Genomic DNA, 23,883 nt, shown 5'->3' with positions numbered 1-23,883 from the left:
TATCTAATGCTATTTGATTTTTGAAGAACTGTAGCGGTGTGCTACACGCAGCGCTAAAATTACGACACGGAGTCGGTAACTGCAGTCGAAGCAAAAACTTTATTTGAAATACCCAGCCTTGTTTTTAAGCCTCCCTCAACCTGCCCCCCGTGGCGCAGAGGCTCCAAAGCTCTGTGCTCGCAAACCCCCGTAGGCTATCTCCCTTAGCCGGAAAGCTGGCTAATTGTGAGCTGGTTCGGATGTGCCAGGAAATGGGTTGCCACAGAACCATCTTGTCCATGGCAACCCTTTTCTGCTGTAACTTTTCCCAAGGTTTCAGCAGTCTCATTGCTTACTGTTTCTAAGGCTGCAGCAACATCTTAACTTTCTCTTGTGCTCCTTGCAACTCCATAAAATGGGAATAAAATTGATATAATACGATCTCCTTCTGAAGTGTCTTGTTTGCTTCGAGACTCTGGAGGTAAAGGTAAGTTGTGTATATCTCATGTCTCAAGAAACATACCTTAACTAATTATGTAGAAGGGATGTATAGACTCCATTTCATTACTGTTCCATGAACTTGGACCATTTCTTATTACTTGACAGGAGCTCTGTTGAATTGCAACATTTCTAATTGTCAATAATATAAGTATACATCGAGTCATCTCAACTAGCATATTGAGTAGGGAAAATTGGCAAAAGTATAACAACAAATAATGTTAGAATAAATTTCATAATGTCCAGTATGTGTCGACTTCCTTGAATTGAAGTCTTCTGGTTGGTTAGTGATTTGCTCACTGTAGCCCAGCAGTGTAGGCACTGGGCCAAGAGGTTACTAGCATAGTAACCACTGCCCTTATTGTCCTTGTCAACAAGGACATCTTGCTTACTGTGGCTGGTGTGTTTTTAGGTTTCTGTTTGGGCTGAGAAATGCAGCATAGAGTTTCCAACAGCTGATGGACACTGTATCAAAAGACTCAGATTTTCTTTTCGTTTACCTGGATGACATACTTGTTGCCAGTGCATCCAAATCCGAACATGTATCTCATCTCCACACACTTTTTGAGTGCTTAGGCCAATGCAAGTTGATTATTAATCCTGCTGAGTGCCAGTTTGGATTGTCAACCATTGACGTTCTCAGCCATTGCATATCTGCAGAAGATGCAAAACCCTTCCATCAAAAGTCTCTACTATGGATTTCCCACTGCCCACACTACTAAAAACTGCAGACTGAAGCATCAGACCCTTGGTATGCGTAGCAGCAATGCCATCTGGCCTACGTATCAGAGTTTACAACTGATGTAGAACATAGCAAGTTGAAAAGTAATGCCATGGCTGTTTGCCTCTTATGGCCAGCTGTTGAGGCTATACACATAGGGGTTGACTGCCAGCATGGCAGCTGACCAAGCTACTGACCCAGAGGTCCTGGTTTACAGAGCAGCAGTCAAAGGCCTGTGGTTCGCTGACGTTAAGCTCGGGGAAGCTGGGGTTTCTCTCCTGTGTGATGTTTCAAACCCTCTCCCCATAGTACCTGCAAACTGGAGGCAAACTCTTATTGACTCCATTCATGTGCTCTTGCATTTGGGCTGGAAGGCCTCACAGAAACTGGTGGCACTAAAGTTTGTGTGGCACAACCTTAGAAAGGACGTGAGTGATTGGAGTGCAGTTTGTGTGAGCAAAAATTAACCATCATGTTCAGGCACCATTGGCATCTTTTGAGGTCTGTGAGTAATGGTTTGATCATATCAATGTGAACTTCGTTGGTCCTATTTTCTTTCCTCTCCCCCTGCGGTTTCACACACCTTACCATGGTAGACTGTACCTCCAGGTCGTCCCTCCAGCATCAGCGATAGCTGCACACGTGGCTTGAGTGTTCATCAGCACCTGGGTTGCTCGGTTCGGCACTCCATCTGATATTTCCAATGAATGCAGTCGCCGATTCATTTCAGACTTCTGGGCTTCAATGGCCCAGAACCTCAGCATTAGGCTACATCACACCACGGCATATCACCTGCAGTCCAGTGGCCTATGCAAGCAGTTCTACTGCTCTTTAAAGGGCTTCCTGATGGATGAGTGTTGGCATGATCATCTCCTGTGGGTCCTGCTGTGGCTCAGAGGACCTGCAGTCATCGGCAGCTGAGTTGGAATATGGGTAGCCATTATGAGTGCCAGGTGATTTTATTCCTGACTGGTCAGCCTCACAACAGCATTCCACCCTCCGTAATTTCAATTCTTTTGCACCTGTTCCTCTCTCTCATCATGGCATACCGCACTCTTGGGTTCCTTTTGACCTACATTCTACATCTTTTGTTTTCATCCGCCATAATGCATACCAACATCCTCTTGGGCCCCCTTTCGGTGGGCCGTTCTGCATTTTGGAGTGGAGAGTAAAGACTTCTCATAGATAAGAAGGGTAAACCTAAATGTATTTGAGTAGATCACCTTAAGCAGGCCCACCAAGATTCGGAGGACTCCGCTCCCATGCCCCTGCCATCACGACCTGACCATGAGCGTGTAAACACACCTCTGGATGAGCCAGAGACACCTGCTTTTCCTGCACAGGACCCCAGTGAGGTGGCTCATCCGAGCTCCGGACAGGCTCTTGGTGCTGCTTTTAGTGAATTCTTGAGGGGGTGTTGGGTAAGGTAATGTAATTGGTGGAAGTGTACAGAATTCACAACCACTGACACTGGGTGAGGCTTCACTTTAAAAGGCTGTGATGTGATGAGGTAATTATGTAAAATACTTTTACCATGCTCTGTGTTCAGCATTTGGACTACAATAAATGAGTTGTTAATGGTTTTTTAAACACAAAATGCCTCATGCTGTTTTATTTGCAAAAACTTGCACCCTAACCAAACCACTAATCAGTAACAGGTCCCTGTTTCACTACTCCTCTCTCTCCTACCCCCCCCCCCCCCCCCCGAGTTACAGGTTATCTTCCATTTCTGCAGCATTCCAATGCAGGGTTTGGAACCAAAATGTTGACAGTTCCTCCCCTTTCTGCAGATACCGTTCGACCTGCTGAGGCTACATCTACACTACGCCGGATAAATCCGTAACTGAAGCTTTTTCTCTTCGTTTTTACCCTCTGTCCACACTAAAACGGTGTTTTCTTCCCCCGGAACCGGAGCTTTTCAGAAACACTTTTCAGGGTGAGTATTTTTGAAAATGCTGCTCGGGCAGATCAGTGTGGATGGAGTAACCGGAGACTTCTGAAAATGCTGTCAGACGGCAACACGCTATTTCATTGTTTTCCTGAACGCAACCTAACAATTTCAGAACAGATGGCAAAGAGATTGAAGCCAGAAGAGTTAGAAATGTACTCACCAAATACTTTGACCCATAACTTACTGAATTAATAAGTATACTGTACTCACTTTGCCCTGTCTTCAGTCCTTGCTTGTATGAAGGTGGTTTACTTATTTATGCAAGTACTTCTCTGACAATAGATGTGTAACAGCCTAATGTAACATTGTATGGAAATACAAGATAATACTGATGCAGACATGTTTTATACATTTAACAAGGTGCTTTATTAATGCAACAGAGTTAGTCAGTTTTTTTCAATGTTCGGCGTCAGCCGGTTAATCTATCCATGAACTCCCTGTCGGTTGCCGCCGTACGCTTCAGTATTGTTTTTTTTTTAGTTTTAAGTTCTTCTGCACGAGAGCCAGCAGATGTTTTAGGGATTTCTAGTCTGTAACTGTACAAACATGCACTTTTACGGCGAGATTCGACCCCAAACATGTTGCTTGTTTATGGTAGATGTGTCCTGCGTATGCGCAGGAGGTGGAGATTCGCCAAAATCTCTGTTTCAGTGTAGATAGAGATATTTTCAAGAACGCATAGTGTGGACGCCTATTGTTTTTACGCGAAACCGGCATTTTCAAAATGATCTGGTCTAGTGTGGATGTAGCCTCCCGTAGTTTGTTTTGTTGGTCATGCCTAGCTGTAGGAATGGCGCTAGAGGTTTGAGGGACTTTTTGAGGGACAGTTTGGAATTAATTCACAGGGAGAACATAAATCTTCATGTAAAAAGGCATAGTTAATGGTAGTTGAAATTTAACTGAAATCTGGGGCGGTGAGGAAGGAATATCTTTTGCTAACTGAGAAGGTGTATAAGCTTGGTGGTTGTCTAAGCTCATAGTGTTGTTTCCTCCTGATTCCTTGAGCAGAGATTTTAGCTGGGAAGCTTGCTTGTAGCTAAGTGCTGGAAACTTCGAGATTATTAGCCCTGGATTACCCTGGTTGATGATGATGATTCATCCCAAGCTATTATGTTGTAACTTAAATGTTTAAGAATTTCTTTCAAAAGCATCCAAAAACACTGAGCATCTTAAAACTATTATTAAATATTTTAAATTATAATTAAACCCCTTGCAGTCAATAAAAACATTAAATTCAAATTAAGTTGAATAGAACTGTTAATTAGTTGCTGTGTTTTCACAACAGCTGTTTCCTTTTGAAACCAGTGGGTCCTCTGAGTGGACCTTGGGAGGGACATTTCTGCAGCAGATCATATGGAGGTTTGAGTTTTGCCAATGTTGTGAGAGCAACAGTACGACAGAGGGGAAAGCTGGACTACTTCTGATCTTGGGAGTCCTGAGCTTCAACCCAACAAAGTGATGAAGGTCAGCAGACGTGTGTGGACCTTCCAGCTTTTAAATTGAGACCATTGTTTAGGGCAGTTTGACAAACTGGATCCTGCGTTGGCTTGGCAGTAGGAGACTAGGTGATGGTGGAGGTTTGTTTTCGCGATTGGGTGCCTCTGACTAGTGGAGTCCCCCAAAGATTTGTACGGAGATCCTTACTTTTTGCAATATTGATGAAGTGGATGTAGAATGCACAGTTAGCAAGTTTGCTGACAGCAAAATGGGTGGAGTTGTTGGTGGTATAGAAGGTAATCTTTGGTTATGGAGAGATGTATTTTGGAAGTACTAATGAGGCTAGGACATGCACCATGAGTAGTAGGGTCTTGGTCTATTGGGGAATCTTGACATATAAATCCATACACCCTTAAAGATGTCAACATGGGTAGATAATATACTTAGGGAGTTGTGTAGGAGAACAGCCATCATTACTTGAGGCATTGCATACAGATGTAGGGAGGCAACGTTACAATATTGTAAAAGTTTGTCAGACCTCAACCAGTGTACTACAAACATTTCTGGTCCCCATGCTATAGAATCCTGTAACAGCACTAGGGCGGGTGCAGCCAAGGTGTGCCTGGATGTAGCCAGGCATGGAGAGTGGAACAAGTTAAGAGGGGTCACAGTTGAGGTATATAAAATTTGAGGGGTAGACTGTAGGAAAGATTTCGGCGAGAGAAAAGTATAGGACATTGTTCTAAGGTAAGGAGGAAGATGCGTAGAGAGGATCTCAGTGAGAACCAGCTTCACCCACAGATTGGTGAATACCTGGAATGCACTGCCTGAGAGAGTGTTTGAAACTAGATTACTGATGGTGTTTAAGCATCTGAGTCATTTTGGTATATGGACCAAGTGCTGGGAAATGGGATAAAGTTAATGTAGAAATGTGGTAAATTCTATAAATTTGAATGACGTGCAACAGAAACCTTTACTTAATTTGTCGGGAGGTTGCTAATGTTCATCTCATCAGGGAATAATATTAAGGCAGGAGCAAATGGTTTCCAGCATAACTATTTTACAGTTCTGCTTGCCTGTTGATCAGCCTCTCATTTGCTTTGTCTCTTGCTCTTTTTGGCCGCACCTTTGAGCTCCAACTGAACCTCTCTTCTGGTCACCCATCCTCTGTCTTAAACTAAAAACTATTATTGCATGGATAAGTTACCAGAATTCTAATTCAGACCCATTGTTTAATAATCCAGAAAAACTTTTTCAAATCACTCTACTTTTGTTGGGTACTTTAAAATGTTAAATCAAATAACAATCTTGTATTTTGATGATTGCCTTTGTTTTTTAGATACATATTATACTTTTCTGAGAAGGAACCCTTGCTTGATGCAAAAAATAGAGGGAGAGAGTTCATGGAAAATTACAGTTCAGAGGAGTGGTAGGCAAAATGCTAGAATCTGTCATCCGAATCAGACAGAATGTAATGTTCCTCTGCCTTGGTAGTTTCCTACCTGAACATCAAATTCTCAACGTCATTCCCACACTCTCAACACCTTCCTTAAATCACCCCCCTCCCCCAAACCCCATCTGCCTATTACCTTGCCATCGTCATCTGGATCTGCCTTTCACCTGCTCTGCCATGTCCCTCTAGCTTTTTTATGAACACTATCTTTCCACTTTCTTTTCAGTACAGATGAAGGATCTTGACCTGAAATGCTGACAGTCCATTCCCCTCTACAAATGCTGCATGACCCTCTGAGATCCTCCAGGGCTTTATATGTTGCTCTGAATTTCCAGTATCTGTAGCCTCCTATCTCTCCTGTGAAACCACATACACAAAATGCTGGTGGAATGCAGCAGGCCAGGCAGCATCTATAGGAAGAAGTACTGTCGACATTTTAGATCAAGACCCTTCTGCTCTGACGAAGGGTCTCGGCCCAAAACATTGACTGTATTCTTCCTATAAGTGCTGCCTGGCCTGCTGTGTTCCATCAGCATTTTGTGTGTGTTGCTTGAATCTCCAGCATCTGCAGATTTCCTCATGTCTCCTGTGAAGCGTGTAACTAGCAGAACATGGAATCTGCTACCGGCGTGCAGTGTATGGAATAAGGTAGAAGAACTTGCGGCACAGCTGTAGTTGGCAGGTATGATGTTGCAGGTATCATGGAGTCATGTTTGAAAGATCAAAGCTGGCAGCTTAATGTCCAAGGATATACATTTCATCATAAAGATAGGCAGGAAGGCAGAGGGGGTGGCGTGTTCTGTTGTTTTAAAAATGAAATCAAATCATTGGAAAGAGGTGACATAGGGTCGGAAGGTGTTGAATCATTGCAGACAGAGCTAAGGAACTGCAATGGTAAAAAGACCGTGATAGGAACTGTATACAGAACTCCCCCCCCCCCCCCCACCCCAAAACAGTAGTAAGGATGTGGTTTTGCAAATTACAATGGGAGATGCAAAATATTGCTAAAGGGGCAACGTGACAATAATTATGGGGGACTTCAATATGCGGGTAGATTGGGGAAAATCAGGTTGGTGCTGGATTCCAGGAGGGTGAATTTCTAGAGTGACTATGAGATGGCTTTTTGGAGGAGTTCGTGGCTGACCCCACTAGGGGATCAGCTATCCTGGACTGGGTGTTGTGCGATGAACCAGTGCAATGATACAGTAACCTTCATCCTCTGCTCAGTCCTGTCCCACCTGGAGAATGGTGTCTTCACCATCAGAATGGTGTTCATCGACTTCAGTTCAGCCATTCAATCCAATTCTTCAACAGAAGTTGGTGGGTAAGATGTCCTTATTGTGTCTCAACACCTTCCTGTGTAACTGGACTTCTTGCTGGAAAGACCTCGGTCAGCCCATGTTGGCAGCAGCAACGTGTCTGGCTCCATCTCACTGAGCTCCGGTGCCCCCCTCACCCTGCTGCGGCTAGAAGGTACCACAGTATAGCAACAAGGACTGCTAGGCTGGGTAACAGCTTCTTTCCTGCAGACTGAGAGATCACCCTGCACCCTGTCTGCTCCTCACACAGTACTGCTAAAACCAGCTCTAATCAATGATCTCACCTGATCCTCCATGGCACCTTTTCAGTCAGAAAACACAGCAGTGCCTCCACATCCTGAGGAGTTTGAGGTGAGTGAGGTTCCCTGCCCCCATTCCAACCACCTTCTACTGGATCACCATCGGGAGTGTCCCAGCCAGCTGCATCATTGTCTGGTATGGGAATTGCAAGGCATCTGCCTAAAAGACCTTGCAATGGATTGTTGGACCTCCTAAGAAAATTATTGTGGTCTCTCTCCTCTCCATCCAGGAGATACCCCAGAAGCATAATGTTCACAGAGCCCTGAGCATTGGTAAAGGTCCTTCCCAACAGTCTCACAATATCTTTAACCTCCTTCTGTCATTTAGAAGGTACCACAGTATAGGAACAAGGACTGCTAGGCTGGGTAACAGCTTCTTTCCTGCAGACTGAGAGATCACCCTGCTACCACCCAGTGGTGCTTGGCATCCAGCTGTCTCAAAGGACAATAGGATTCATCATCACAGGCTTAGACAGAAGGTATAGAGATAGTGAGATGCCCAGTCATCAAGATCTCCCTCTTGGCTGCACTTAATCTAAAGTCCTCACCTGTCTTGTCTTAACTTCCAAAAATGCAACTCTTCACACTTGTTCATGTTAAACACTGCCTGTCATTCCTTGGCCCACATTCCCAGTTACTCTGGATCTTGTTGCAAACTTGGATAACCTTCTTCACAAGCCACTATTATCACCAATTTCATTCTCATAAGCCAAGCCACCTACTTTCTCATTCAAAATATTGATACAGATGATAAACAAGAGGGAACTAACATGGTTCTCAGTGGCACAGCAGTGGTCTCCAATCTAATGAACAGTCCTTGACTATGAACCCCAGATTCCTACCACCAAGCCAATATGAATCTGATTAGCTAGCTCACCCTGGATCCCATCTGATCTTGCCTTCAACCTAGCATGCAGACCTTTTCAAAGGCCTTGCTAAAGTCCACTTAGACAATGTCGACCAATCTGCCCTTGCCAATCCTCTTGGTCACCTCTTCAAAGAAACAGTTATATTTGTGAGACTTTTCCCTTGTATAAAGCCATGTTGACTATCACTAATTAATACTTGCCTTTTAAAAGTATGAAAAGGCATTCCTAAGTGGGCTGCTTCATCCTTTACACTAAAGGCATTCTCTTTATCCCAGCTAACTATACCTGGTATGGATTGTGAAGAAGTTTGTTAATGGATACAGTAGGATATAGATCAGCTGGGGATAATAGCAGTTGATCAGAGTTTAGTCAGAATCCAGTTTATTATTACTGTCTTGTATCTGTGGAATTTGTTCTTGTGTAGCAGCAATACAGTGCAAAAACATTTAAAGAACACTAAATTACAAAATAATGCAAAGAGAAAGCAATACCAAGTTGTGTTTATGGGACATGAATTCTAATGGCGAAGGGGACAAAGTTTTCCTAAATCCCTGAGTTTGGGTCTTCAAGCTCCTGACCTTTTGAGTTCCTTACAATACGATGGTGTTTGGGGTGCATAGCTCCCTGCAATTGGCAACACAGGTAGTTTGTTTGGTTAATATGTACAGCATGCTTCCCACTGTGGATCAGTGCTTTGAGCAAAAAGACAAGTCATGTAGCTTTATAAAACTTTGGTCATGGCCACATTTTAAGTATTGTGTGTGTGAGACAGGGTTGAAATCTGTTCAATTTAGTTGTAAATAATTGTTCAAGTTTTTAAAGAGTTGAAATTTATTTTGTGAATCCCATTTCATGTTGAGAAGAGATATTACCTGAAAAACATGCAAATATGTTTGGTTGAAAATTCTGAGAACCTGTGTTCAAGGTATTCTTTTGTGGTATTGAGCACTGAATCTGCCATTGACTTGTAAGGGCTTGCATTCAGTCTTCAGCATGCGATTGAATGCTCATGCCTGGAGGGGCAGTACATGCCATACTCATTCCATGAAGTGACTGATGCATGAATGTAGCATATCTATGTTTCATTTGCCATATCCCTTTCTCAGGGGTACTACATGTACAGCTTTGGTTACTGCATTTCCTGAAGGATATGCAGGCTTTGGAGAGGGTTCAGAAGAGATCCATTAGGATGTTGCCTGGATTCACTAGAAGGAGGGGTTGGACAAACTTGGATTGGATTGCTTTTTCTGGAGGGTCAGGGGTTGAGCGTCAACCTAACAGAACTTTTATGAGAGGCACAATCAGGATAGAAATGTCAAATACCAGAGTGCATGGGTTTTTAACAGTAGGTTTTAAAGTCACCTGGTCACTTCTAATGTAAGTTTATTTTAAATGCATCCTCGTTGCAAGTCTAGTTTGATTTCTTTTAGTTAAATAATTGGCACTAGTTCTAAAGCTGTTTCTTTGCCTCCATATGTATAAGATGGTCGTAAATTTTATAATGTGAGCCCTGTTTGAAAGTGCATCTTGGGGTCAAATATTTTTGACACTTTTCTAACATAATAGGATTGTATGAACAAAGATAAGTGCTCAGAATTGAACCATGTGCATGAAACTTACTAAACATGAAATGTTAATTAGTTAAACACTGGTGTGCTGTACAAGGTTTTGGCAGAAAGGCACAGAGTGGATATTGACTATTAAAATCTCCCTTGTACATTGGGAAATTCAGTGATGCAATGCATGGCTGGCTGTGGTGCTCTTCTGAGCAAGAAAGATAGCTGGAGTATAGAAATAAAGCATCAAGCAGGCTGTTTATCAGTGGGGAGCCTGAAACTGCCCGAGTTGAAAACAGGCCAAAAATGGCGCTGCACCTGCTTTCAATGTCAGTCTGTGATACAGCATTGACACCTCTGTCCTTACAGCATTCAGCTCAATTCTGTCACAGTTCCGGGGGCAATTTTGTCCTAAAAATCTCTACTTGGAAGTACAGGTAATACAGTTACTGCCAAGAGCCAGTGTTCAACTGTATAAATAGTTGGGGACTTGCATGTCAGCTTTCATTACATATTTTTCATATCATTTTTGGTTTTTTTTTTGTACTATGTAAATATAAGAAGATCTTGCAGCCGTTGTAGTTCCAATGTTATTCACCGTATACTTGGAGGAAAATAAGTAATGTGCAGAGATTCCAGGTTGAGAATACCAGTGCTGAAATCGTAGAGCTTGCTTTGAGATTGGATACGTTGCAATTTTTGATTTGACTTTGAGATTCTGCAAAAGAGCAGGCAGGTCAAACCCACCATGTCTGTAATGACCATCGTGTCAAATCATACTAAACCCACCTGTTTCCATGTGGTCCATATATTGCATCTAATTGGGATATTTTCCACCATTCGCAGGATTATTAGGTAGAAGATAATTGGATCTTTGCTAATTGGACAATAATGCAGATGAGGTCAAATCAATGTGATGAATGTTTGCTACAACTCCCTTGTATGGTAGCTTGATAGCTGGCACAGGTCCGATGGGCCTGAGGGTCTCTTTCTGCACCGTTATTCTCTATGACTCTAGCTTCACTTATATAACTAATATCTTACCTGTTATTTTTTTGTAATAGCCAAGGCATTGAATTAAATACTGGTTGTAGCATTAGTTAGGCTACACCTAGAGAACTGTGTAAAGTTCAGGTTTAAAATATAGCATGAAGAACCCAATAGAACAAGAGTCCAGAAGTGAATATCTGATGCTGCTAAGAGATCGCAAGGCTGAAATTGCTTCTTTTTTGGAACAGGTGATTGAACAGTGATGTAATGTGATTATATTTAAGTGACCAAGATAGGTTATTTCATACTGTTTTTGTAACACATACATCAGTAACCCTAACCCTGACTGTGGGCACAAATTTAAGGTGAATATTTGAAGGATTGGAAGAGAGTTGACCCACACCAATAAGTGCCACTTAGGTACCTATGTTTCCAGCATTTCTAGCATCTGCAGAACCTCTTCTGCTCAGCTCAAGGGTAGCTAGCAATGGACAATAAATACTGAGGTAATGCTGATATCTACACTTTTTTAAAAAAACAAATTTAAAACCAGCATTTGCGGCTTTTTGAAATTTAGAAATCTAAAATAAAAACAGAACATGCTTGAAAATGTTCATTTTAAAATCGATGTTGTCGTCTGTGGGGGGAAAGGCAATAGATTGGAGGTTTCAGGGTGAAAAAGGCAGTTCTTTCAGTGTCTCTCAGCTGGTCAGAGAGCATCTTATAAAATTAGTGTTTCTAGTATTATCTGTTTGTGATCTTAATGACATACTTGGCCCTAAATGTTCTTGGCAGGTTGTTACAATGAATTTTAAAAATGATTTTAAAAAAGCATAGATAATACAAATGGCAGAATTTTACTGAACAACATAGAGTCATACTGCATGGAAACAGAACATTTCACTCATTATCCCACTATTTATTTCCTATCTGTGTACTTATCTGAATGTTTTTTAAACCACATTCTACCTACCACTACCACCATCTCTGGCAGCATGTTTCATATCCCCATCAATTAAAATCATGAACACGAGGAAATCTGCAGATGCTGGAAATTCAAGCAACTACTTATTTATACTGTAATCATTGCTTATGTATTCTTTCCTGTTCAGTTGAAATGTGTATGTTTGTAATCCCATTATCTACATATCAATTTTATTTTGTTGATATTAATAATAATAATAAAAAGATTGAAAAAGAAATTCAAGCAACACACACAAAATGCTGGTTGAACACAACAGGCCAGGCAGCATCTATAAGGAGAGGCACTGTTGACGTTTCGGGCCGAGACCCTTCATCAGGAAAGATAGTAAGAGATTTGAAAGTGGTGGGGGTGAGGGAAATGCGAAATGATAGGAGAAGACCGGAGGGGGTGGGATGAAGCTAAGAGCTGGAAAGGTGATTGGCGAAAGTGATACAGAGCTGGAGGAGGGAAAGGATCATGGGACGGGAGGCCTCAGGAGAAAGAAAGGAGGAGGGGGGTACACCAGGGGGAGATGGAGAACAGGCAGAGTAATGGGCAGAGAGAGAGAAAAAAACAAACAACTAAATATATCAGGGATGGGGTAAGAAGGGGAGGAGAGGCATTAACGGAAGTTAGAGAAGTCAGTGTTCATGCTATCAGATTGGAGGCTACCCAGCCAGTATATGAGGTGTTGTTCCTCCAACCTGAGTGTGGCTTCATCTTGATTAAAATTGTGATTTCTTTGTAAGCAAGTTAATTTGTAAAGGAACAAATCCACATGTTGAAAAGTTAAATTAGCAGGGATTTGCAGTCCAGCATTTTTGGGTTTCAGATGTTGCTTATTGTTGGCAATAAAATAAGTGTGAATCTTAGAAAAAAAACTTGATCATTTGGGCTTGCAAATCAAGCCAGAAGTAAAGAATTTGGACGTTATTATTGTCTTTGAGTCAAATTTCAGAAATGATGTTAACCATATTATTAAGACTATTCTTTCATTTAAGAAGTGTTGCATGTTTGGTTTCTTGTAATATCTCGACGCTGAAAAGTAGTCTTTAGCTGATTAAACTATTGTAATGCACTCTTTTCAGGACAGCCGAAGAAAGATATAAATTGGCTTGATCAAAATGCAGCAGCAAGATTCTTAATTAAAGAGAAAAGAAAATCTGAGCACACTTCATTACACTGGCTGCCCGTGTCCTTTAGGATCAATTTTAAAATGCTCTTAATTGTATACAGGTCTCTGAATAATCTACACATGAAAAATTTTGCAGATGCTGAATGTCCATAGCAGCACACACAAAATGCTGAAGGAACTTAGCAGGTCAAGCAGCATTCATGGAAATGAATAAAGTGATTATGTTTCGGGTTGAGATCTTTCTTCAGGACTGGAGGGGGGAAGGGGCAGACACCAGGATAAAAAGATGTGGGGAGGGAGAGGAGGACTAACTAGCAGGTGATAGGTGAAGTCAGGTGGGTGGGAAAGGTAAAGGGCTGGAGAAGAAGGACTCTAATGGGAGAGAGGACCATTGGAGAAAGGGAAGTGGGGGGGGGGGTTAGAGGGAGGTGTTAGGCAGATGAGAAGAGGTAAGAGGCCAGAGTAGGGAATAGAAGAGGGGAGGAAGAAGAGAATTTTTGTATTGTGTGTGTGTGTTTTTTTTACTGGAAGGAGAAATCAATATTCATCCTGTCACATTGGAGTTTACACAGATGGATATAAGATGTTGCTGCTCCCCCTGAGGGTGGCTTCATTATGGACCACCATGTTGGAATGGGAATTAAAATGTTTGGCCACTGGGAAGCGCCTCCCTTTATTTATTTATTTGGAGCATCTATCCTCTTGCATCCTTAATTGTAATCTTAGATCTGTGAATACTGATTTGCTTGGTGTTCCAAGAGCCAAGCATATTAAAACTGGTGATGCGGCATTTTGCTCTTGTATACCAAAACTCTGGAATACTCTACGGGCTGAGGTATACCAGGCTCGTACTGTGGGATGTTTCAAAACACTTCTTTAAAAAAAAAAATCTACCTAGACAGCTACAGCTACCTCATCCCACCTTGTCTCCTGCAAAAATGCTATCCCTTTCTCTCAATTCCTCTGCCTCCGCCGCATCTGCTCAAAGGATGAGGCCTTTCATTCTAGGACAAAGGAGATGTCTCCCTTTTTTAAAGAAAGGGGCTTCCCTTTGTCCACTAGCAACTCTGCCCTCCATCGCGTCTCCCGTATTTCACGCACCTCTGCCCTCACCCCATCCCCCCCGCCAGCCCACCAGGGATAGAGTCCCCCTGGTCCTCACCTATCAGCCCAGCAGCCTACAGATCCAACGTATAATCCTCCATAACTTCCGCCACCTCCTACGTGATCCCACCACCAACCACATCTTCCCCCCCCCCCCCCCCCCCACTCTTGGCTTTCCATAGGGATCGCTCCCTACACGACTCCCTTGTCCATTCATTCTCCCCCATCCCCCCATCCCTCCCCACCAACCCTCCTCCGGGCACTCATCCCTGCAAACGGAAGAAGTGCTACACCTACCCCCACACTTCTTCCCTCACCACCATCCCAGGCCCCAGACAGTCCTTTCAGGTGAGGCACCACTTCACCCGCGAGTCAACTGGGGTGATATACTGTATCCGGTGCTCCCGATTTGGCCATTTATACATTGGGGAGACCGTTTTGCCGAACACCGGCGCTCAGTCCTCCAGCAGTGGTGGGATCTCCCTGTGGCCACACACTTCAATTCCACAGACCACTCCCACTCCAATATGTCTGTCCATGGCCTCCTCTACCGTCAAGATGAGGCCACACGCAGGTCGATGGAGCAATACCTTATCTCCCGCCTAGGTAGCCTCCTACCTGCCGGCATGAACATTCAACTCACAGACCTCCGTTGATACCCCTGACCACCCCCCCACCCCATCCCTATCTATTAGTCTGGTTCTCTTTCTCTCTCTTTTTCTCCCCTCACTATAATCTCCCTGCCCCCCCCCCCCCCCAGCCCTACCTTTCTTTCTCTTTTTTCCCATAATTCTCCACCTTCCCCCCTAGCCCATTTCCCTCTAGCCTATCACTTCCCAGCTCTCTACTTCATCCCTCCCCCCACTTCTCCCCCCTCGACCATCCCATGTTACTTCACTCCTGACAAAGGGTTTCGGCCTGAAACGTCGTCACTACCTCCTCCCATAGATGCTGTCTGGCCTACTGAGTTCTGCCAGCATTTTGTGTTTTTATTTATTTCCAGAACCTGCAGATTCACTCGTGTTCTAGTATTTTTTTTAAATTTGGCCAATTTTTAGGATTACTTAATGCCTGTTGATGTTGATTGCATTTATATATATATATTTGATTATATTTTATTCTATATAATTGTCTTATTTAGAATTTTGTATTTGTACTTTTATGACTATATTGGTCTATTTTTACAATCTATGTGGAGAACTTTAATTCTGCATTTTAATGTATGAAAGGTGCTATATAAGGTTTTTCATATGACACTGGCAGCTTGTCTATCCTGAAAATGTTCTTTCATCTTCTGACACTGGAATGGTATTGAAGCATTTAATGAGATACTTGAGAAAATGTCCAGTTTCCTAATGGCTAATTCATATCTGAATTATAGATGGTTGATTTTGGGTGCATTACTTGGACAAGCATTTGCTATTGAATCAGATGTGGCTGGACCAATTTCAAAATGCAAATTATTAACTTATTCTTGATTTAGTAATGCACCTGCCATTAGTTTTAAATCTGCAATTAGCTTGAAGTGCCTTTGTTACACCACCATATGTGATCCTGGGGTAAACAGAATGATTCTCATCAGAATGTAATGCAAAGATATTCAGAGGGCTATAATTACAATATGCATTTTAATTTGAGGCAATCGGACTCGACTTTAGTCCTTGAATATTATTGTATTTTCATCTTTGTAGATCTCCTGTTCAGGCTGCACTAAATATATGACAATGGTTTTGATAACTATATTGAGTTTAATCTTTATTTAACTGCAAACTATTGAAGATATGATTTTAGCAGTTACTTGTTCAGAGTGGAAGCAAGTCAACCTCAACACCAAGGGCTACCAAAATGACTTCCAAATTTGAGACTATGCATAGTATATGGTATAATGGGTATTTCTAGTACTTACTCTTTGTATCTTGGCAATCAGCATTCCGTGATTACCAATGTTTTGACCTAAGTATTAGATTAGAATATTTTGTCGGATTTTTTTTTTCTGGAATTAGGATATATATAATTGGGCTAATATGTTAAAGTGTGCAATATCAAGTTCTAAAAGGCAGCTGTAATTTCAAAATACAGGCTAAAAAAAAATCACTGGGTTTGGAAGATATAATCTCGTGTAATGGATTGGGATTGCTGAATTGATGTCTGGATTTGTCCAACTAACAATCAGCAGAACCTGTTGTTGGTAGAGCACAAACTCAGAACCAAGTTTATTATCACTGACATATCTAATGGAATTTGTTTTGCAGCAGCAGTACAATATAAGACATAAAAATACTATAAGTTACCGACCTAAATATTTTTTTAAAAAGTGAGGTACTGTACATGGGCCATGCTGAAACCTACCTGCAGGGGAAGAAGCTGTTCCTAAAAGGGTCCATCTCCTTCTAATCCCTTTGTGTCCATCTGTATGTTTAATTGTCTCTTAAACATGCTATTATATGCTTCAACTATCTCCCCTGGCAGCTCTCTGTGTGTGGTGCATGTTTAAAATAAATTTGGCTTCCCAGTCTCCTTTGAACTGGCCCCCTCTTGCGTAGCGTTAGAAAATTTAAAAAAAAATCCCATGAGTGTGGAAATTTATTTATCCTGTAGAAAGTCTTCCACGTTGAATTGTTTGGAATGGGGTGGTTAAACTTGCACGTTTATTATTTGGTCTGGATTTTGCAGTAGTAAGAATTAAATTTTCTTTAATATCCATAATTGCAAAACTAGAGTACAAAATTTAGTTTGAAGATTACAAAACAAAGACAGATGTTGCAGTAGAAAATGCAACATTTCGATCATGGAAAAAAAAAATTTTTGCAGTGTTTTATGAGCTTGGCAATTAACTTGCAGGCATTTCATTACCAACCAAGGTGATATCCTTAGTGCACAATTGTTGGTGTTTCTCTTTGGGAGTGCTCACATTTGTGTAGCCGCCGCAGCCCGTCCCCACCGCCGTTTGCTTGCCTATGTTCTCATTGGCTACCCCTTCAGTTGACCTTTGAATTCTATTGGCTCGTGATTTTTGGCTCCTAGGGGTTCGTAGATGCCGCCTACTTCAATACGTTCGTTTATGGAGTTATCAGAAGAGAACCACACTTCTGAATGGAAAAACTATCAAGGATAGTTATTGTTACACCTTGAAAGTGGCAACAAAGTTAGAATTTCCAGATGTAAATGGTTTAACAGAGGAAATCAGCTGAACTACTAGTGACTCAACTAACTCTCCTCCATGTAATCCCTTCATTGAAATTATGGGAAATTACATGAACTGAAGTGTACTAAAGCTATTGACACAATAGTTCCATTGTAAATTGCACTGAAATCCTTGTTTTCTAGTCTGAAATCGGTGTTTATAATGCTGTATGAAAATCATTCAGTGCTTGGAGCCAAACACAAAATGCTGGAAAAACTCTGCATTGAGTGAAGTGAACAGTTGATGTTTCCGGCTGAAAGTGAGCATCATTCAGGTACAGCAATGCATAGCACCACATAAAAGCAAACTGTTACTTTACTGGGAGGAGGCTTAAGGAGAAGGGCACCCAGTTAAGGCTGATGCAGAAGATGAAGACTCTGAAGAGTTGGACAAGACACTGCGGCCACACTTGGAATATCCTGTGCAATTCTGGTATAGCACTACAGAAAGGGGATGGTAAAGTTGGACAGAGAGCAAGGTATTGCCTGGGGTGGAGGCTTTGTCCACAAGGAGAGATTGGACAGGGTGGAATTGCTCTCACTGGAACACAGGAGGCTTAAAGTTGCCTTGAAGAAGTTTATAAAACTGAGGGGCATAGAATGGGTAAATGACCTTTTTCAAAGTGTGGAGAAGTCCAAAACAGTTTTAAGTTGAGATTTCAAGATCTCAGAATATTTCTCACAGGATGGTTGGGTGTATGGAACAAACTGCCAGACGAAGTGGTGGAGGCAAGTACAGTCATAACATTTAAAGCATTTGGGCAGGTATATAGGTTGGATAAGAATGGAGGGATATAGAAGCTGAGATTAATGGAGTTGTACATTTCAGCTGGTGAGGAAGAGCTAAGCTTAAGGGACTGCTTCCTTGCTATGCCACTGACCTGTCTGTTTTAGGCTGTTAAATTAATTTGGTGCCCTAATCCAGCTACCCTGTTCAGCAAACTGTTATTAATCATAGAGATAGAGTATTTGTTCCTGTCGTCAGTTTGTTACCTCTTACCCAGCACGTGTATGCTTGTTGTAGGATTTTCCATTCAAGGGCATTGGTCTTTCCATACCAGGCTGTAATGCAGCCACTGAATGTACTCTCCACCACACATATATAGAAGCTTGTCAAAGTTTTAGCTGTCGTGCCAAATCTTTGCAAACTCCTAAGGAAGTAGAGACGCTACCATGCTTTCTTTGTAACTGAACTTAAGTGCTGGGCCCAGGACAGGTCCTCCAAAATGATAACACTGAGGAGTTTACAGTTGTTGACCCTCTCCACCTCTGATTCTCTGAGATCTGGCTCATGGACCTCTGGTTACCTCCTAGTGAAGTCAATAATCAGCTCCATGTCTTGCTGAAGTTGCATAAGAGGTTATTGTTGTGGTGGCACCACTCTGCCAGATTTTCAATTTCCTTCCTATATGTGGCATCAGCACTGCCTTTGTTTTGGCCTACAACTGTGGTGTCATCAGCAAACTTAAATGTGACATCGGAGTTGTGCTCAGTCACGCTGTTATAAATCTAAAACGGGTCCAAGAGCAGAGCCTTCTGGTGCCCCTGTGCTGATGAAGATTGTGGAGGAGATGTAGTTGCCAATCCAAACTAACTGGAGTATGGAAATCAAGGATCCAGTTGCACAAGGAGGTATTGAGGCAAAGGCCTTGAGGTTTACTGATTATCTTTGAGGGGATAATAGTGTTGAATGCTGAGCTGTAGTTGATAAAGAACATCCTGATGTGTGCATCTTTGCTGTCCAGATGTTCCAGGGTTGTGAAGAGCTAATGACATGGCATCTGCTATGGATCTATTGTTCCGGTGATCAAATTCGAGTGCATCCAATTCCCTTCTCAAGCAGGACTTGATATGGTTCATCGCCATCTCTCAAAACACTTAATCATATTGGATATAAGGGCTACTAAGGTAACTTGGACAATAACAATACCTATGCCAGGCTGCTGTATATTAGTATATCTCAGCACGCCACATCATACCCTCAGTATTAATCGAGAAGCTCCAAAACCTGGGCCTCTGTATCTCCCTCTGCAACTGGATCCTTTACTTCCTCATTGGAAGACAACCGTCACTGCGGTTCAGAAATAGCATTTTCCCCCTTGCTGAAAATCAACACTGACTCATCTCAAGGATGCATGCTTGGCTCACTACTCAACTCTCTACACCCATTTGGCTGGACGCAGCTCAAATGCCATGTATAAATTTGTTGAAGGCACACTGTTGTTGGCAGAATTTCAGATAGTGACAAGGAGGTGTACAGGAGTGAGATAGATTAAGTGGTGTCATGGCAACAACCTTTGAACTCAACATCAGGATGATCAAGGAATTGATTGCAGACTTCAGGAGTGGGAAGTCCTCATCAAGGGATCAGCAGTGGAAAAGGTGAGCAGTTTCAAGTTCCTGGGTGTCAACATCTCCTGAAGATCTATTCTGGGCCCAGCAAATTGATACAATTACAAAGAAGGCATGACAGCAGCTGTATCTCATTAGTAGTTTGAGGAGAATTGGTATGTCACCAAAGACATGCAAATTTCTACAGGTGTGCCATGGAGAACATTCTAACTATTTAAATCACCATCTGGTGTGGAGGGTGATTGCACGGGATTGGAAACAGCTGCAGGAAGTTGCAAACTTAGCCATCTCCATCAGGGGCACCACCTTCTCCAGCATAGAGGACATCTACGAAAGGTAATGCCTCAAAAGAGACTGAATCCATCATTAAGCCCCCACATCGCCCAGGAAATGCCCTTGTCTCAATGCTACCATCAAGGAGGTGGTTTAGGAGTCTGAAGGCAGAGTTTTAGAAACAGCTTCTTCCCCACAAACATCAGATTTCTGAATGGAGAATGAAACCATGTGCACTACCTCACTGTTTCTTTTATGTTTCTGAAATACTTTAAATTTAATTTTGTGTGTGTGTGTAATATATTCTGCCACAAAACAACAAGTTTGATGACGAAAGCCTGTGATATTAAACCTGATTCTGAAATTTACCACAGCCTCTGATGCTTGAGCATAGTCTTTTATCAGCTGAGGAAAAAGTAATATTTGAAGATGAAGACTTTGGATCTGACATAAAGCCTTCTATCAGCTTACAGTAATCACATGCTTCTATTCTGAGATCTGGCAGACAAACATCTGTGAAACTGCTACAAAATCTTCCAAATTCGCTGGAAGGACAAGGGAACTAATGTTTTCTCTTGGGCTGGTATCACTAATGTGGAGGTATGAGTTGTTCTTAGTGAACTACATTAGGGTGATTTTTGTTTGTTTGTTTGTTGTATGCTAAATAATATGGTCCCAAGCAGTGGTCTGATTTCTGATGCATTTCATCCCTGAGGGTGAATCATAAAAATACCACTGGGTTGGTCTGCAGTAACAAATGAGTCTGAAGAGTAAATAAAACCTAGAGGCCTAGTGATCTGCAAAAGTAAATCTAACAACCATGCATATTAAACCTCAAGAGTAAGATGAGCTGTGGCTTTGTAATAGTATTTTAGGACATATGTCAAGAAAGTAATTGGTATTAAATGATCAATAAAGGATGGATATTTAGGGTAGTCCTGATGGTAGTATTGTTATGAAAAGGATGTTTGGCCATTGAGTCTGAATAAATTTGAGAAGTTTGGAAAAACTTCCTTTATCATCAATCTTGAAAACTTGGAGTCTGTGAAAATCAAGTTGACACTATTATAACCCTAAATCACAAGGATTTCTGCAGATGCTGGAAATCCAGAGCAACACACACAAAATGCCGGAGGGACCCAGCAGGTCAGGCAGCATCTATGGAGGGGAATAAATAGTCAGCATTTCGGGATAAGGTCCATCAATAGGACTTGGAAAGGAATGGGGAAGGAACCAGAATAAGAAGTTTGAAGGGGAAGGAGTACAAGCTAGCAGGTGAGGGGAAGTGTGTGGGTGGGGGAGAGGTGATGAAGTGAGAAGCTGGGAGGTGATGGGTAGAAAAAGAAGCAAACTGATAGGAAAGGACAGTTGAGCATGGGAGGGAAAAAAGGAGGACACCAAAGGGAGGTGATGGGTACTTGAGAAGAGAAGAGGTAAGGAGGGAGCCAGAACGAGGAATGGAAAAAAAGAAGGGATGAGGAGAGGAAAAAAGTTGCCAGAAGTTAGAGAAATTGATGCTCCTGCCATCATGTCTGAGGCTACCCAGATGGAATATGAGGTGTTGCTGCAAATGACATCATTGTGACTGTATGGGAGGCCATGGACCAACATGCTGGAATGGAGATGAGAAGTCAAATTTAAAATGGGTGACAACCAGAAAATCCCAAACCCATGCTGAACTCAATTTCATCAACTTTGCATCAAACTTCCACCCTGCCCTCAAATTTGCTTGGCCTATCTCTGACACCTCTCTCCCATCTCTTGATCTCAGTGTCTCCATCGCTGGAGATAGACTGATATATTTTATAAACCTATTGACTCTCACAACTATCTTGACTATACCTCTTCCCATCCTTTCACTTGTAAAAATGCTGTTCTCTATTCTTGATTCCTCCATCTCTGCCGCATGTGTTCTCAGGATGAGACTTTCCATTCAAGAACATCTGGGATGTCTTCCTCCAAAGAATGGGGTTTCTATAATCTGCCACCATTCATGCTGCCCTCACCCACATCTCATCCATTTCCTGCACATCTGCCCTTGCCCTATTCCCCTGCTGCCATATCAGGGATGGGGATCCCCTTCTTACCACCCCACAAGTCTCCATATGCAATATATCATTCTCCATAACCTCCACCATCCTTAACAGGATTGTGCCTGTAGACATGTTGTTCCCTCGCTCCATTCCCCACTTTACGCAGGGATTGCTCTCTACGTGACTACCTTGTCCATTCATCTCTCTCCATTGATCTTCCTCCTGGCACTTATCCTTACAAAGTTCAAAGTAAATTTGTTATCAAAGTACATATAGGTCACCACATACAATTCAGAGATTCGTTTTATTATGGTCATACTCGGTAAATGCAAGAATCATAATGGAATCAATGAAAGATCACACCCAACAGCATGGGCAAGTAATCAATGTGCAAAAGACAACAAACTGCAAATGTAAAAGAAATAATAATAATCAATAAATAAGCAATAAATATTGAGAACATGACATGAAGAGTCCTTGAATGTGAGTCCCTTTAAGTGGGACAAGTGCTACAATTGCCCGTTTACCTCATTCTTCTCCACCCTTCAGAGCCCCAAAAAGTCCTTCCAAGTGAGGAAACATTTCACTTGCAAGTTTGTTGGGATCATCAATTGTATCCAGTGCCTCCGGTGTGTTTTCCTTTACATTGGTGAGACCCATTTCAATAAAACTTTTCTAATCCCATTCTGATGTGTCAGTCTATGGTCGCAATGAAGCCACTCTCAGGTTGGAGGAGCAGCATCACATATTCAGTCTGTGAGGCTCCACACTGATTTCTCTATCTTCTCTTTATTTATCTGGTCTTCTCCTCTCTTTTTCCAGTCCCCATTCTGGGTCCCCTCTTATCCCTTCTCTTTTCCTCACCTACCCATTATATTACTTGGATTCATCTCCTCTTTCTCCCATGGTTAGCTGTACTCTCCTATCTGATTCATTCTCCTTCAGCCCTTCTACCTCTTCCGCCGATCTCCTCCCAGCCTATCACTTCACCTCCTGAAACACCTCGACACGAAACATTGGCTGTTTATTTCTCTCCATAGATATACTGCCTGACCTGCTGAGTGCCACCAGCATTTTGTGTGTCATTAAAAATCTGATGTCTATTTATAGTTTATACAATTTTAAATTTTGTATCTCTCTTTCTTCATGTGCCTTGCGCGTTGCACGCTTGGGTGATCATGGCTTTCCATATTGAACAATCCCATGCAGCGTCAATAATATCTCATATACTTAGATCTGTTAGCTCTTTCACAGTGTCTGTGTATTCTTTGCCTTCCTCTTCTGCATTTCCCAGGTATACTGCCTTGTAACGTAAGGCATTCTATTTCTCTCTCTCTGATGACATGGCCAGAAAATTAAGCTTCCTCTCATTTAATGTTCTCATTAAGATCTTTTTGTATGGGCATGTTGGAGCATTGTCTCATTATCTCTATGATATTTTCAGCATTCTTCTAAGAAACAATATTTCTGTATCATGCTAATAAAACAGTGGCACCCACTTGCTGATTTGGAGATGTACTGAATAGAAAACTTCATTACTGGCTTCACATATGTGTCGGTGACAAGTATTAATAGGCTATCTTGTTGACAGGGAGAGCAAAGATATTGTGGTCAGTGAATGAACATTCCAGTGACAATGGCAGAACAGCCTCCACTAGAAACAGCAGTAATAAATGAAGTTCCATTTCTGCCTCATATGGTCAACGGGGATAGTGGACAACAGGTAAGTGCCAAACTAAAAGTAATGCATATGGTGTTTGATTCTTT

General features: G+C 42.1%; 1 protein-coding gene across 1 annotated transcript in view; it reads left to right on the top strand.

The window, feature by feature from the left end:
- Positions 1–23,883, top strand: part of LOC132398222 (fibronectin type-III domain-containing protein 3A-like) — a 135,326-nt gene that overhangs the window by 25,607 nt on the left and 85,836 nt on the right. Inside the window, exons 2-3 of the mRNA XM_059977340.1 lie at positions 2,989–3,134; positions 23,708–23,839. Coding sequence (XP_059833323.1) covers positions 23,735–23,839 — 105 coding nt within the window. The 5' untranslated portion in view covers positions 2,989–3,134; positions 23,708–23,734. The remainder of the gene's footprint in view (positions 1–2,988; positions 3,135–23,707; positions 23,840–23,883) is intronic.

This window comes from Hypanus sabinus, chromosome 8, assembly GCF_030144855.1.
Source record: "Hypanus sabinus isolate sHypSab1 chromosome 8, sHypSab1.hap1, whole genome shotgun sequence".
Taxonomy (NCBI): Eukaryota; Metazoa; Chordata; class Chondrichthyes; order Myliobatiformes; family Dasyatidae; genus Hypanus; species Hypanus sabinus.
Note: the sequence above shows the minus strand (reverse complement) of the source record. Positions and strands in the feature narration are given on the sequence as shown.